At 40.2% G+C, this 15,687-nt stretch overlaps 1 protein-coding gene across 1 annotated transcript in view; it reads left to right on the forward strand.

The window, feature by feature from the left end:
* The first annotated feature begins 4,011 nt into the window (after positions 1-4,011).
* The window catches only part of TAF15 (TATA-box binding protein associated factor 15), a 29,961-nt gene continuing 18,285 nt past the window's right edge, over positions 4,012-15,687 (forward strand). Inside the window, exons 1-6 of the mRNA XM_055577307.1 lie at positions 4,012-4,134; positions 11,103-11,142; positions 12,686-12,737; positions 12,820-12,904; positions 12,987-13,089; positions 15,176-15,369. Of these exons, the coding sequence (XP_055433282.1) occupies positions 4,128-4,134; positions 11,103-11,142; positions 12,686-12,737; positions 12,820-12,904; positions 12,987-13,089; positions 15,176-15,369 (481 nt within the window). The 5' untranslated portion in view covers positions 4,012-4,127. The remainder of the gene's footprint in view (positions 4,135-11,102; positions 11,143-12,685; positions 12,738-12,819; positions 12,905-12,986; positions 13,090-15,175; positions 15,370-15,687) is intronic.

The raw sequence follows: 15,687 nt of genomic DNA on the forward strand, positions 1-15,687 counted from the left end.
TGTGCGTAACAGCATGTCTATTTCACAGGGCTGTCCAGATTAAATGGGATAATGGATATATATATAAAATTAAATGCCACTCCTTTGATTAGATTTCTCAGAAATTCCCCATTGTTTTAAATTTAACATCCAAACTCCTCCACAAGGCACACAGGATCTTCAGAATGTAACTTCTGCCTACTTCTTTCACTTATCACCATTCCCCACCCCTGCAACTCTGCAGACCAGCCAGACTGAATCACTTAGAATTCCCAGAACTTTGCTCTTCCCTGGTGTTTGCAAATAATAGTCCTTTCTGCCAGTTCCTGATATACAGCCCCCAGTTAATTCCTGTTTTTTCTTCAAAGCTCAGTTTAGAAAGCATCTCTTGCAGGAAGCCTTCTTTCATCACCCCTCCACCCTTCACGTGGTCTAGGTGCTCTTCTTCTGTGTTCAGAACACCCTCTGCACCCTCCGATTCTAGGACGTTCAGTAGTTGATCGGAATCACAGATTTTGCTGTTCCTCTTCTGAGAAAGCAGTTCCTGGAGGACAGGAGTTGCCCTGCTTCCTGTTTCTCTATCTCTAGGCCTTCTAGGGCCTGACACCTAGTAGACCTCAGGAGATGGCAGCTGAGAGAAGAATGCATGAATGCAAGCATGCATGAATCGTGGTACAAATGAAGGGGCCCATGATGAGCAAGTTTTTGTATATCCATCTCTCTTTTCTTAAATTAGACTTAAAAAATAATTTTAATTAATTAACTTTTGGCTGTGCTGGGTCTTTGTTGCTGTGCGAGCTTTTCTCTAGTTGAGGCCCGCAGGGGCTACTCTCTGGTTGAGGTGTGTGGGTTTCACGTTGCAGTGGCTTCTCTTGTTTCAGAGCACAGGCTCTAGGGCACTCGGGCTTCAGTAGTTGTGGCACGTGGGCTCAGGAGAAGTGGCTCCCCAGCTCTAGAGCACAGGCTCAGTAGTTGTGGCTCACAGGCTCTGTTGCTCCTTGACATGTGGGATCTTCCTGGACCAGGGGTTGAACCCGTGGCTCCTGCGTTGGCAGCTAGATTCTTTATCACTGAGCCACCAGGGAAGCCCTATCCATATCTTAAAATACTTCAATTCTAAAAAAATTTGAAAAGAGGAAGAAAAACCTAGAAGTCCTGTCCTCTGCTTTCCCCACCAGCAATAACTCAATTCTCTCCTCCCTGACTTCTCCTCTGGGTTATCTCCCTGACTTCTCCTCTGGGTTATCTTCCTTGATCTATAAACTGAATGGCTACATCATTTTTAGTCATGAAAGAATTTTTACTCCTGGGACTTCCGTGGTAGTCCAGTGGTTAAGGGAAGGGGGAGCCTGGTGGGCTGCTGTCTATGGGGTCGCACAGAGTTGGACATGACTGAAGCGACTTAGCAGCAGCAGCAGCATAGAGCTCTGTGACCCTCTACATCCAGAGCTGAGCTCACATTTACTGCTAGTATAATGAGTAAAGATGACCTCTTGCCTCCTTTTCTTACCCGAAGGCAATAATTCTTTTTTTTCCCCCTTTACAACAAGAATTTATCATCCAAATATTAACAGTAATGGGAGCATTTCTCTTGAGAGTCTATAGTCACAGTGGTCTCTAACACTAACTATTTCACAAGTACTTTTGTCCATCTGTTCTCTTGTGTGATCCCAATCAAGATGACCCTTTAGTGCCTGAGAGTGCTTGAATCATTGGACTGGTCTTCTCATAGTTCTTATGGAATGGCACATACAATAACATCAGAGCGAAGACATACAAGTTCCATATACCATAGATGCCAGTGAAAAAGGCACTATTCACTTGCACTGTGACATTGCCCCACGTCCAATGACCTTCAGTCACCTAATGATGAAGAAGATGAAGTCATGGCAGCACAGGCCAAGGTGATAAGCATGAGGAACTTGAACTTGAAAATTAGCCCTGAATTCTCCCGCCTGGTTTTGTCCATATGTTTCCTGATGAATCTGAGGTTCTTGCTTCGTTGGGAAAGAACTTGGATACAAAGTGATATTTGTATAAAGAAGTGGATTTATTTAGAAAGAAACATATTCCACAGACAGACTGTGGGCCATCTCAGAAGGCAAGAGAGCCCTGAAGGGAGTAATTCTGAATATACCACTCCACCTCCAGACCAACATGCTCCTCCTTCTGTTTCCTATCACAGTGAATGACTACCTATCCACCTGTTAAGTGTGGAATTTACCCAGGACTTCTCACTTTTTTCCCCACTCAAACTGGTCACCAAATCTTGCCCGTTCTACTACCTATGTATGTTAGGGATCTTTTCACTCACCTCCATCCCCACAGTTAAAACCTAAGTCCAGGCCAGTATGATCCCTCACCAGAACTATTCCATTTGTCACCCAATTGGTTTCTCTGCTTTTAGGCACCTCTCATCTCCATACCGGAGAAGGCAATGGCACCCCACTCCAGTACTCTTGCCTGGAAAATCCCATGGACACAGGAGCCTGGTGGGCTGCAGTCCATGGGGTCGCTAAGAGTCAGACACGACTGAGCGACTTCACTCTCACTTTTCACCTTCATGCATTGGAGAAGGAAATGGCAACCCACTCCAGTGTTCTTGCCCGGAGAATCCCAGGGATGGGGGAGCCTGGTGGGCTGCCGTCTATGGGGTCGCACAGAGTCGGACACGACTGAAGCGACTTAGCAGCAGCAGCATCTCCATACATTCTTCCTATTGCAGCCTGAAAATGCAAACCTGATCTTCCTTTAAAATCATCTGGCAGGAGGTACCCACTACCTTCAAGATAAAGCGCAAACTCGAATGAACTTTACAAGATCTCAGCTCTTTAGCCCTCTACTCTTCTGGCTTCATCTCCTACCACACTCCCCTTGCCGGTAATCTTCAAACATATTGAATCATTTGCTTCATAGCTAGTGAAAAGCACTTTTCCCTTCTAGAGAAGTGATTGGCTTCTAGTCATCATCTATAGTTTGGCTCAGATGTCACGTCGCCTTTGGAGAAGGTGTCCTTGTGTGCTCTCTGAGCTTTCACAGCCTCATTTCACTCTGGAGAGCTCGAGCCCCCGCGAGCCCTCTCTATCCTGTACAACAGAATGGTCAGACCCACGGGCAGTGGTGTCTGGTAACCGGGATCCCAATTCCACATTGACCATTTATCAGTTGTGCGACTCAGGGCAAGCGAATTTTGCCTTCTTGTCTGTAAGGTGGGCACAGTATTTCATTAGTCAATTGTGAGAATTAAATGAGATGATGCAAGGTGCCTGACAATTAGAATTAGCTATTATCCTAGAATTGAAAACTAAAGCTCGATTTCTCACCCTGACACATCCCCAGGGTTCAGTTTGTGTGTGAATTCCGCGCCCCGCCCACTCCCCCCCAATCTTTTGGCCTCGCAGCATGTCACATGGGATCTTAGCTCCCACACTAGGCACCAAACTCGCGCCCCCTGCATTGGAAGCGCGGAGTCCTAACCACTGGACCGCCAGAAGAGTCCCTTGTGTGTTATTTTAAGGCAGACGTTTGTTCCAGTATCACCTCGTAGTCTGTTACTCGACAAGGTAGTTAACGGGGAAGCGACTTGGTCCGTCAGGACTTTCCGTCTGGGAGCAACTTCCAACGCCCCCAGGTGGTTCAAGCAGTGCGCAGCCCAAATCTACTGAACTAGGGCATATCATTAGAAATCTGATAGAACGAAAGGCTTTTTCTAACCATATAACCTATGTTTATAAGGCCTCTTCTCTTTCACTTCCTAACCTCGAATTCTATCAGATCAAGTCAAATGAGAAACAGGACTGTAATCAGGACGGACCGGGTAGGCTCAGCTTCCGCCCCCGTCCCGATCGCGGCGTTGGTACTTCCTCTCCTCAATTCCCTCTCAATAATGGTACCGTCCATGGAGGGGGGAACGGGAAGGGATTCTGAAGTCCTCCGAGTTCGGAGGGCGGTCCTAGCACGGAGTCACCCCTCGAGTCGCGGCGCTGTTGTACCGCCCACTGCCCTCTGATTGGCTGCCGAGGCCCCGCAGTCGAGCCCAGCGCGCCGCGCCGCGCCGTCCTCAGTACAGCTCCGGCCGCCGTGCCGCCTGGCGCTCGTATACCTTGTTCTCTGCGGGCTGTGGGGGCTTCGCGCCGCGGCCGTTAGTCATGTCGGGTAGGTGACTTCTTCAGCGAGCAGCGGCAGCGGCGAGAAGGGGCCCGGCGGGGTTGGGCCGTCTTCCCGCCCACCGGAGGGCCCCGAGGGAAGCCTCCGGCCCTGAGGGAGGCGGGGGTGGGGGGGCGGCCGCGGCCGCCGCCATGTTGGACTGAAGGGACGCACGCTCCCAACGCTCTCCGTCTGCAAGTCTCGGCGGGAGCGCCTCGAGCCCCCAGTCTCTTGACCCAGCCCTTGGAACCTGAGGCGACGTGCCGCTCCCGGGGGAGGCTGTGTGAATCGGGGTGGGGGCGGAGGCCGCTACGCCATCGTAGGGGCGGGGGGAGCCCGTGATTAGAGCATCAGCCGGAGAGAATCGGTGCCTGTGGTTCTCCGCTTCGCCTCACATCTTTCAGCGAGGCCTCAGGCCAGTCGTCTCGCCGTCTCGTCCCTCAGTTTCCCCATCCGTGAAGTGGAGCTGGGCCTTCCTGACTCACCCATTCATCAGGTGCGGGCCTTGATGCTCTGGGAGCCCTTTTTAAAAGGATGTTGCCTGACACGAAATCCTACATGTCGTCATTCATGTAGTAGCCTCCCGGATTCGAGTTGGGGGTGTTTGCATCTAATTCAGCTTCCAGTTCACCCTCCTCTGTCATCTTTTCAGACCCTCTAAAGTTGTCTCCTCACGAGCTTGAAAGTGAGCCTTGTCTATTATTAATGGGCTCGTGTAGATGCTTGTTGCATTTACGTTGAAGCATACAAACGAAAGGAAACGCAGTCTTCCACCAAATGATAAATGATACACCTAAAATTATACAGGGAACCCCCGCCTCCCCGCCCCAGCCCCCCGACTCGTTGTGTGGAGGAGACAGGCCTTGGTCTCATCAGGACAGCTCATTTAGATCCTGCTAAAGCAGAATATACAGTCTGGGAGGTGGATCTGCTCTTTTTTTTTTTTTTTAATTCAGACTTTAAACTTTTTATTTTGTATTGGCGTATAGCCGATGAGCAATGTTGTAGTTTCAGGTGAACAGCAAAGGGACTCAGCCATAGATACACATATCTATTCTCCCTCCAACCCAGATCTGCCCTTGATTTAGCACTCTTAGGTGCCACACAAGCTCCTCTGTCGTTGGGTACATCGCAGGCTGCAAAGACAGAAAGACAGACTCAGCTTTCCACTTACTAGAAACCGTCACAAGAGTTAGATACTACTATTGAGGTGGAAAAGCAGAACACGTACCCGAAAGCCATGTGATTGGGATGAAAATGACTGCTGGCAGAGTGTTTTACATTTTTTTTTCCCAAGGGAGAACCTGTTGATAGTAAAAAAAAAAAAAAAAAACCAATCCCTTTTCTCCAAGTAATCCAGTTTTGCAGAAGGGTGGAAATGTGTGACAAAAAGAAAGCAGCGGGCTAAAAGGAGACCATGTTAGCAAGAAAGGTTGGACCGGGGAATGATGAACATTAGGTAAACATGGATGTTAAGTCAGAATGTTGATCTTTTGGGGAAAGGGGCATTTACCTGATGTAAGAGGGTATTAATTGCACAGAATTAATCTCTTTAATTCTTGCTCAAGTGAGAAGTAATTTCTTACCCCAAAGTAGATGTTGGGATACATTTAATTAGGTGCATAATTTGGAATGAAGTTCGGTAAAGTTCCACAGAAGTACATGTAAACACACTCTAAGGAGGGTGTGAAACCTCTCTATGATTTAAAAATGATTCTCCTACCTTCATGGAGAAATTTTACCATTTCAGTGGATATAGTTCTCATTAGGAACTACTGACCTGTCTTATTTTTAATGTGATTATTGGTTTAAAACAGTGGCTTATTTTTGTAGGACTGGGTAGCTTTTATGGAAAATTGAAGTTTAGAGGTGCACTCTTTGCAAAATCCATGGTTTTCAGTGTGTCATAATAGTGTGTGAGCTGGTGAAGGCATTATTACTCATCTTCAGAATCACCAAGACAGGACACATCCTTGTTGTTTTGTAATTTGAGTGTTTTTAATATTGAAATTGACTTTCATGTCAAACAGAACTATTGAATAATTCGCTTGTTTCTACATTAAGTCAACTAAATTTAGAATTAAGTTCTACTTAGTGTTAGATAATATTTGTACATTTTGTAATTTGTATAAAAATAATACTTTTTACTTGGTATAAAATAGGAATGATGTTTTTCACTTATTCTTGATGAATGTTTAAGTTAATAAATTTAACAGCAGACTCCTTCCTAACAACTAATAACATTCAGTTTATGTAAATCCGTTAAAGATTCCAAACTGTACTTAAAAATTTATTAAATTGACTCAACCACTCTAGGTGCCTGACGAGACAGATTTATAAATCTAGTAAAATAAAGTGTGTACGTAATCAACAATTAAGTCAGAATTGTAAATATTGTGAGTCAGACTCTCAGATAAATATTAGCTGACACCTTTGAAGTTAAAAGTCAAATCTGATATCATTTATACATATAAAAGCTACAAAGATACTTTTTGGCAGTATGGCAGACTAAGATAACTTGCAAATATTCTGTCAACAAATAACTAAAAATGTGGGAGCTTAACATAAAACAAAGGGCGGGCTTCTGCTGCCAGAAGTGAAGTAGAAGCCAGCATGGTAGGCATACAGCTAACTTGCTGGTTTCCCTGAAGAGGGGGGTGTAGGTCACAGTATTCAGAGAGTTGGAGTTTATTGCTCAAGTAACTAAGCACAGGAGATGAAATATTGAGACCTGTAGAGCCTTGTAGTGGGAACTGAGACTCTTGCATAAAACCTGGATGTTTAAAAGACTGTATCTTCAGTGAAAGAATGAACTAGAAAAAAACCTTTGTATCAGCACAGGAGATAACAAACCTGGGCCTTGAGTTTTTCTCCAAGAATTTGTAACCTGGGACCTGGGTTTTATAGTTCAGTGTACATTTAGACTAGTTATGAGGTCCAGGAAATCTCAAGCCAAGAAATTTAATGTAAAAGTTGGTTCTAGACTGGCAGTAATAACCTTGGGGTTCTTAGTAGAAACAAATGAAAACCTTTTCTGAGGAAATTTCAGAGCGTGGGTCACTAGGAATTTTATGGGAAAAACTTTGCAGTTCACAGTAATACATTGCAGAATTCTGGGAAACAACTCACCAAAATGAGAGTGACAAATGGCATCTGAACCCCTAATTAGATGGTTTGGACAAGCGTATTATAGGTTTAAAATTATTAAAACTTAAAAAGGAATCAGCCCTAAGACCAAGACTTGAAAAAAAGTTACATAGATTTGAAAAAGAACCAAGTGTAACTTCTAGAGGTGGAGAAAGTGGCTAAGTTGAATTGCAGATAGACCTAGCCAGAAGAAATAACTAGGGAGGTAGAAAAGAGATGGGGTTTAATAATTACCCAGGATTCAATTCAGAATGTTAAAAGGAAGAGTGAGAGATCAGGAAACATGGGAGGGACTGTTCTGGTGGTCCCGTGGTTGAGACTTGGTGCTTCCAGTGCTGAGGGTGTGGGTTTGATCCCTTGTTGGGTAAGATCCCACATGGTCTGGAGTGCAGTCAGAAAGTTTAAAAAAAAAAAAAGAAACATGGAAAGTAGATTGGGAACCTCTGACATACATCTGAGTTTGAGAAGGGGAAAATGGTAATTGATAGTTGAGCATTTTCCAAAATTGATGGATCAAGAAGCAGTAGTCTCGAACATGAGACATAAAAGTCAGTTTGTACCCAGATACATAAATGTGAGACTACGGATTTATGAAATACCAGTAACAGACCTATCGGAAGAAATAGGGAAATGGTAAGATTGGTAGATTTCTTAAAAGTTTTAAGAAGCCGCTAAATAATGAAGTGATCTTTGAAGTTTAGAGGAAAAATAATGTATGACCTTGAATTTTTTATCCAAATAAAAGACAATACCACTTTCAGGCCTTTACTGAAGGAACACATAAAAAGAAATCCAGAAGGGAGGGGTAGGATGCAAAAAAATGTAGAGGAAATAAATGCAGTAGATAAAAAGTATTGACTGTATGGAATCTTGAAGATTAAAATGATTACATTTATAGAGTTTTTTACAGTGGAAGCAAATAATACAGGAAAAAATGTGGAAGCAAAATAATAGATGAAGGCTCTTCTTGGCATTATAACACTAAAATTCTTATATTCTAGTGGAGGTTGAAGATCATTTTGAACTTTGTCAAAAATGTATGTTAAAATTGAACATAATCTTTAAATTAATGAATGGTAACTTATTGCTGCTGTAACTTATTACAAGAACAGAATTTAAGCATCTAAAGCAGTAGAGGGGGAAAGAGAGGAAAATCCAGTAGAAGGAAGTTAAGGAGTTGGGGGAAAAAAGACCCTGGTAAGTAGAGAGTCCAGTATAGGCTAGTAGTAATAAATAAAAAGTAACAGTAGTGAAAATATGAAAACATCAATTGAGAGACAGATTTTCCACATTGGGAAAAATTGATCTAGATTTATGCTTTCAAAAATGATACAAAAAGTGAAAATGTTAGTCACTCAGTGATGCTTGACTCGACCCTGTGGACTAGCTGGCCAGGCTCCTCTGTCCATGGGGTTATGCAGGCAAGAATACTGAAGTGGGTAAGCATTCCCTTCTCCAGGGGTTCTTTCCGACCCAGGGATCCAACCATGAGCTTCTGCATTGTAGGCAGATTCTTTACCATCTGAGCCACCAGGGAAGGTCTCTAAAGCGTCAGAATGAAAACTGTTAAGAAATATGGAGATAGGAAAGACTAATCAGGCAAACATCAACCAAAAGGAAGATTGCTTAGTTACCAGTCAAAAGAAAGTTTGGACATTATTAGTGATTGTCTTCATGTAATGTTAAAAGGAAATTCACCAGGAAGGTGTAAATATGTACCTTAATGTGCCTGACAGTATAGCCTCAAAATGTAGAAGCAAAAAAACAGAAGAAATTGACAAATACAGAGTCAGACAGGGAATTTTAAGTTTAAACATACTTCTCTGTGTAATTAATAGATCAGGTAGATGAAACAGTAGGGATAGGAATGATAGAATTAACAAGCATCTTACAGAATTCTTTGAACATTTAGAAAATGCAGTTCTTTTCAAGCACATAGGGGGCATTTATGAAAGTGAAAGTATTTACCAAGGGGAAAAGCAAAATCCTGACAAATAACCCAGAATAGAGAAAATACCTTTTTCTGGCTGCAATGGAATATAATTAGAACCACAAAGAGTATAAAAACCCTGTGCACTTAGAAGTAAAAACATTTTGAATAATTCATGGGCCCAGATATAAGGCTCAAGTACCAAGTACTTAATAATGAGCAGTTGTTTGAAATGCCTTAGAATTTATTTTTTGTTATACAGTTTATAAACTGATTTTCTCTGAATGTTAATCATCTATACTTTCTCAGTCAAGTATACTAAGGGCTAGACTTGGTCAATATGCTTATTTCTATGTTCTAGAGTTTTAAAGTCAGCCAGCTAAAGAAGTCATATTTACACTTTCAGAGAGCAGAAGTGACTGGGTTAAGAGCTTTAATACTTAATAGACTAGAGTCGTATACCATGTGTGCTGTGTACTTCTATAATTCTTGCCTAAGCCAAAGTATAATAAGATCTTGGACTCTACTTTGTTGCTGGGAGAACCCACATCAGTGCCTTGGGATATAATTTAACCTAAAGCTTTATATCCCCAGTGTTTGTATATTTGTTTCACTCCTACACTCCCCCCTTCCACTGTAATCCTTTTTAGTTTCTGAATTGGTTGAAACTAATTTCCTTTGCCATTTGATAGAAGCATCTAGTATTTTAGATACATCTAGTCTTTGAGATGCATCTAATCTTTTTATAATCCAGGTAGATTCTATATTCTTTTCATTATTTCTTATTTGATTGTTAGCCACAAATCTAGTCATTTTATTAATACAGGGTTGTGCATGTTAAGTCACTTCAGTCATGTTCGACTCTTTACAGCCATATAGACTGCAGCCCACCAGGCTCCTCTGTCCGTTGAATTCTCCAGGCAAGAATACTGGAGTGGGTTGCCATGCCTCCTCCAGGGGAATCTTCCCTAGCCAGGGATTGAACTCATGTCTCTTAACATCTCTTGCGTTGGCAGGCAGATTCTTTACCACTAGCGCCACCTGAGTATTATGGGCAGTGATGCACAATTTTTTTTCCACCTCGGTTAGCCACCAGGGAAGCCCAGTTCTACTCTTTTCTAGTAGCTAAGTCATGTCTGACTCCTGTGATGATGCTGTGGACTGTAGCCCACCAGGCTCCTCTGTCCATGGGATTTCCCAGGGAAGAGTACTGGAGTGGTTTGCCATTGTGTTCTCCAGGGGTTAAACCCGCAACTCTTGCATTGGCAGGTGGATTCTTGACCACTGTGCCACATGGGAAGCCCCAATTCTTCTCTTACTCATCACAAATAAAGTTAGGTCATTCATTTGAATCTGAGGAGAATCCCAAAGGATATATACTAATTGGCCAAGTCCCTGAAAGCTTTGATAAAGTTGGGGTTAAACAGCTGACTTAGCTTTTTACCAAGTCTCCAGAGATCTTATTGTTGCTACTGACAGCCAGAGCAGTCCAATCCAATCCAATCCAAAGGAATGGTGCATATTCTTAGAGTGTGTATTTTCCTTTTTTAAAATCCTGATTAGTTTTAACAGATGTCTTTTTGTATATAAAGATAATATAGCTTGAGCTTTTGAGTTTTTGTTAAAAGGATGGGTTTTTCACTGATTGTTTCTCATTTATTGACTCGGTTTTTGTGACATCAGGACATATTTGTAGAGTAGTTTTCAGAGATATTACTGTAGATAGCCAATACTATTGATGCAGATTTTTCCTTGCACTATATTTTTAACTTCTAGTTTTCCTTTCTGTAGTTACTTTTTATAATATTTTCTTATCACATTTCATCTGTAAGAGCTAAAGTCAGCCTTTGAGGGAAGCCTACTTTTAAATAAGATTAAACATTCTTTTTATGTGTTTTAGATTCTGGAAGTTACGGTCAGTCTGGGGGTGAGCAGCAAAGGTAAAGTATATGCACATTTCAATAATCCCATGAATGAGTAGAACTGAGAAAAAAAGATATATTCTAGTCAGGTGTCCCTCTTGAGATTTGGTATCTTGACGTCTTAAAGAGCTAAATATTAGCTTGTCGAGGGGAAAGAGTTGGCCTAGGTACATAGGTGCTATAAAATATTTTTCTTTTTTTAAAAGGTTGTTTGAATCAGTAAATATAGATGCCCCTTAGAGGTTAAAACAAATCTCACAGGTATTGTAAAGATTATTTTCTTTAACAAAGTTTTCAGCAGAAATCATTATTAAAAAGATTTAAGCAGTTGAACTATAATAGCTTCTTAGAAAAAGCATTTTTTGGATGTATATAATATGCTAACATGTTTCTGGAGTGGATTTTCTTGAAGTGCTATGATAGAAGTGTTTAGTGTTTTTAAAAGGCTCCTTGCCGTGCTCACAATAAAAAGTCTGTTTTTATGTGAATACATTCACATGCAGTAGGATTCTCTTGCTTACTAGAAATACAGCCTTCAACTCCTACTATAAATGTTTTGCAGCTCAGTGTGAGATTTTCAGGAGAGCATCTCAGATATCATCTGTCATCAAGTTTTAAGTTTTATGAAAACAAAACTGATTTGACTTTTTTATTCTCATAGGATAGACCCTTGTAGTAGGCAACTGGCAAATGTTTATTCAATGAAATATATTTTATGAAGTTAAATTCTTTTAGTACTTGATAGCTATAAACTAATAATTTATTTGGCAGATGTTTTATTTTTCTTTGGCATATATTCAGAAAGTTTATTTCTGACTTGTTAAAGCTTATATACAATAACATTAAAGAAAGTTCAGATCTGAGGAAGCGACATGTATTCATTCAGTCAAAAACTAGGCCAGGCTGTGATGTACCACTGAGGGTACAGTACACTTTTACTCTGTGATAGTGGTCTGAAGATGCACATACCTCTATTACTGAGGCACTAAAAACTGGACATTTAGTGCCACACTGTGCCTCTTCTAGGATCTTAGAGGCAAGTTAAGGTAAATGGTAGGAAGAAATTAATCTGTCAAAGCACAGTTAAATTGATTGAAGCTCTAACTTAGAGTCTTCTTTTTTTTCGCTTTACATATTTATGGGTCTTGCTACCATGTAGTCATTCCTTTTTATCCCCAGCCTCCCACCCATCCAAGCATAATTCTTTGGGGATTTTTTAGCTCTGGTGGTAAAGTTTTTTTTTTTTTGCACAATAAGCGTATTTTTATTTTTTTATTTTGGGCAGCGTTGGGTCTTAGGTGTGGTGAAGTGTTTTTTTGTGGGAGATTGTCAAAGCAAAACTTCTGGTGATTGACATTCAAGAGGTCTTGGAACGACTTCATTTATGTCTTTGACAGTCTTTGGTTATCACCTTTCAATTTAGACTCTAAGAGGTAGGCCAATTGACCATTTTTCAGGAAAGAAGCTTGTATTTGAGTTGAAAGTTGAAAATAAGGATAGAGTTCTTTAAGCTTTTAAATTCTAGCACATATCTTTCAAGTAGTACGTCTTTCTTTTACAGTTATTCTTCCTATGGAAATCAAGGCAGCCAAGGTTATGGACAAGCACCACAAGTAGGTTAAATATAAATTGAGTTCTTTATAAATAGTTTTAATCTTAAATATGCAATGAAACTTGTATTTATCTAAATTTCAGAGCTATTCTGGCTATGGACAAACTCCTGAGTCTTCATATGGACAGAACTATAGCGGCTACTCCAGTTATGGACAAAGCCAATCAGGTTGGACTGATTTGTTAAATTTATTGTTTTAGAAGTTAAGAAATCAGAACCTTTCCTAAATGTGTATCCATTCAATCTTTAGGTTATTCACAGTCCTACAGTGGTTATGAGAATCAAAAGCAGAGCTCATACAGCCAGCAATCTTATAATAACCAGGGACAGCAAAACGTGGAATCATCAGGAGGGTAAGGAAACAGTAGAGTGCTGAGGTGGTGTTGGGAAGTGAAAAGAACACTTTGGGTGTTAAACAGTTTTCACCAAAAAGTCCTTGCTTTAAATACTTTTTTCAGAAAAGTATTGATGAAGTATGAATTTCATAGTTTTGTGTTATAAAGAATGTGGAAATTGTCAGTTGATATTTTGTTCTTTTCATGTGTTACTTATAAAATTAGTTCAGCTCTAAATGAATGCACGTGATTTAAATGTTAAAAAGTAAAATTTGGACCTCTGCTTTATACCTGAGATGAAATAAAGCTGCCTGTGTTTACTTACCAATGTTTACTTTTTATTTCGATTTTATTTTTAACCATTTTAATGTCTTACCTTTTCAGGGACAAAAATATTAAAGAAAAAGTGCCAAAAACTATCCACATATTTCAGATACATTAAAAAATGTTTTAATTGTTAATATAGGTAGGTGAATATTAGCAATTTTACAGGTCTTTTTTTTTTAATAATTTTTGGATTTGAGGGGCCTGTCCTTGTTACTGATTTTAATAATAGCAACTTTTTTTTTACTGTGCTTTACAGTTTGTGAAATGCTTTTGCATTCCCTGATGTAATTGGGAATGCACTATGAGATAGTACCAGTAATTATCAAAAGTAAAGAGAAGTTGTTAAGATTATATAGCCTTGCAAGTTACACAGCTAAAAAGTGAGATAGAAACTGGGGTCACTAGTATTTTTTTATCTCTGCGGGAAATAAATTATTCAAAAGAAATTATTATAAGTGAAATTCAGTTAAATAAAAGCCTTGGGGAAAAAAATTAGGAAAAGATTTATGAGATCACATTTATCAGTCTTAATAGATAGGAGAGTGCTTTGAAAAGTAGAAATGGAATACAGGCATAGGAAATACTATCCCAAAAGCATGTTACGTTAGCAGGTTCTTCAAGTCCTATTGGTTAGTTTTAAATTTAAGGAGAATCTTTTTATAAGGATACATATTTGGAAATGAGACATCTAAGTGTGGACCAAAGAGAAATGTTAGATTTGGTTTAAATCATTCTCAAGGAAATTCTAGGATTCGACCATTGTTGTCATGTGCTTTGGATAGGGAGTTGGGGAACATACTGATCTTTATTAGATGTTTTGATCACTTGATGCAGAATAAGATGTGACTATTAAGATAGGAGGCCATTTTTGTTCCCACTCCCCCCGCTTTTTTTTTTTTTTAAAGTAACTCAAAACATTAGAACTCAAATCCAATGAACACTCCCATCCTGAGAGCAGGTAATTAATAACCATATTGCTCAGAACCTGCTTAGAATTTTTTTCTTAATTGCCAGAGATAATAAAGCAGTCTTCTTTGATAGTTAGACTTCTTTTCAGTTAACAAGTGGCATCACAAAGCAAGTTCCTTCTACTCAGCAGACTAAAAATTTGAATGATTTAATTGCTAGTTTCTAATAGCAATATTTTGTGCTATTGGACATGCTTGCTACTGCTGCTAAGTCGATTCAGTCGTGTCCGACTCTGTGCGACACCATAGATGGCAGCCCACCAGGTGCTCCCGTCTCTGGGATTCTCCAGGCAGGAACACCGGAGTGGGTTGCCATTTCCTTCTCCAATGCATGAAGGTGAAAAGAGAAAGTGAAGTTGCTCCATCATGTCTGACTCTTAGCGACCCCATGGACTGCAGCCCACCAGGCTCCTCCGTCCATGGGATTTTCCAGGCAAGAGTACTGGAGTGGGGTGCCATTGCCTTCTCCAATATGCTTAGAAGAGTATACTATGCTTAGAAGAGTATACTAATGATGAGGTTCTAAAGATAAGAAAGTAGTCCCCAAAATATTAAATATGATTTTCTTACTTCTCTATAATTTTCGAAAGTGTGTGCTTTTTCTCATAATGCGACACCTCTTCAGTGATAGTAGAATTATTGTTTGAAAGTCATTCCATTGGTGATAAGATTCTCTAGATATAAAAACTAGATGATTCTCACCAGAGAGGAGTAGTAAATGTGGTTGAGGTCTTATAGCAATCACTCAGTCGGCTTAACTACAGTAAACAGTCCTGTAAACTCACTTAAGTTGTTGATCTCTGTTTTAGCCAAGGTGGAAGAGCACCTTCATATGACCAGTCAGACTATGGTCAACAAGATTCATATGACCAGCAGTCAGGCTATGATCAACATCAAGGCTCTTATGATGAGCAGTCAAATTACGATCAGCAGCATGATTCCTATAATCAAAACCAGCAGTCCTACCATTCACAAAGGGAAAATTACAGCCACCACACACAAGGTAAGATATGCTGACCTCTTTTTTTTTTTTTTGGTTGTATTTTTTTAATATAAATTTATTTTAATTGGAGGCTAATTACTTTACAATATTGTGTTGGTTTTGCCATACATCAACATGAATCCGCCACTCTTATTTTTTTTTTAACCTTCAGAGAATTGTTTGTATATTGAACTTTGTTTTGAAAGACCCAATACAAATTACAGATTTCAACTGTAAAAATTTGGAGTGACCTTGAACATACGTTCTTTCTCATATTCATCAAAGTTAGTTTCTTAGATTGATATTTCTGAACTTCTTGGAGACTCCAAATGGTCACGT

This window comes from Bubalus kerabau, chromosome 4 (assembly GCF_029407905.1).
Source record: "Bubalus kerabau isolate K-KA32 ecotype Philippines breed swamp buffalo chromosome 4, PCC_UOA_SB_1v2, whole genome shotgun sequence".
NCBI classification, from domain to species: Eukaryota; Metazoa; Chordata; class Mammalia; order Artiodactyla; family Bovidae; genus Bubalus; species Bubalus kerabau.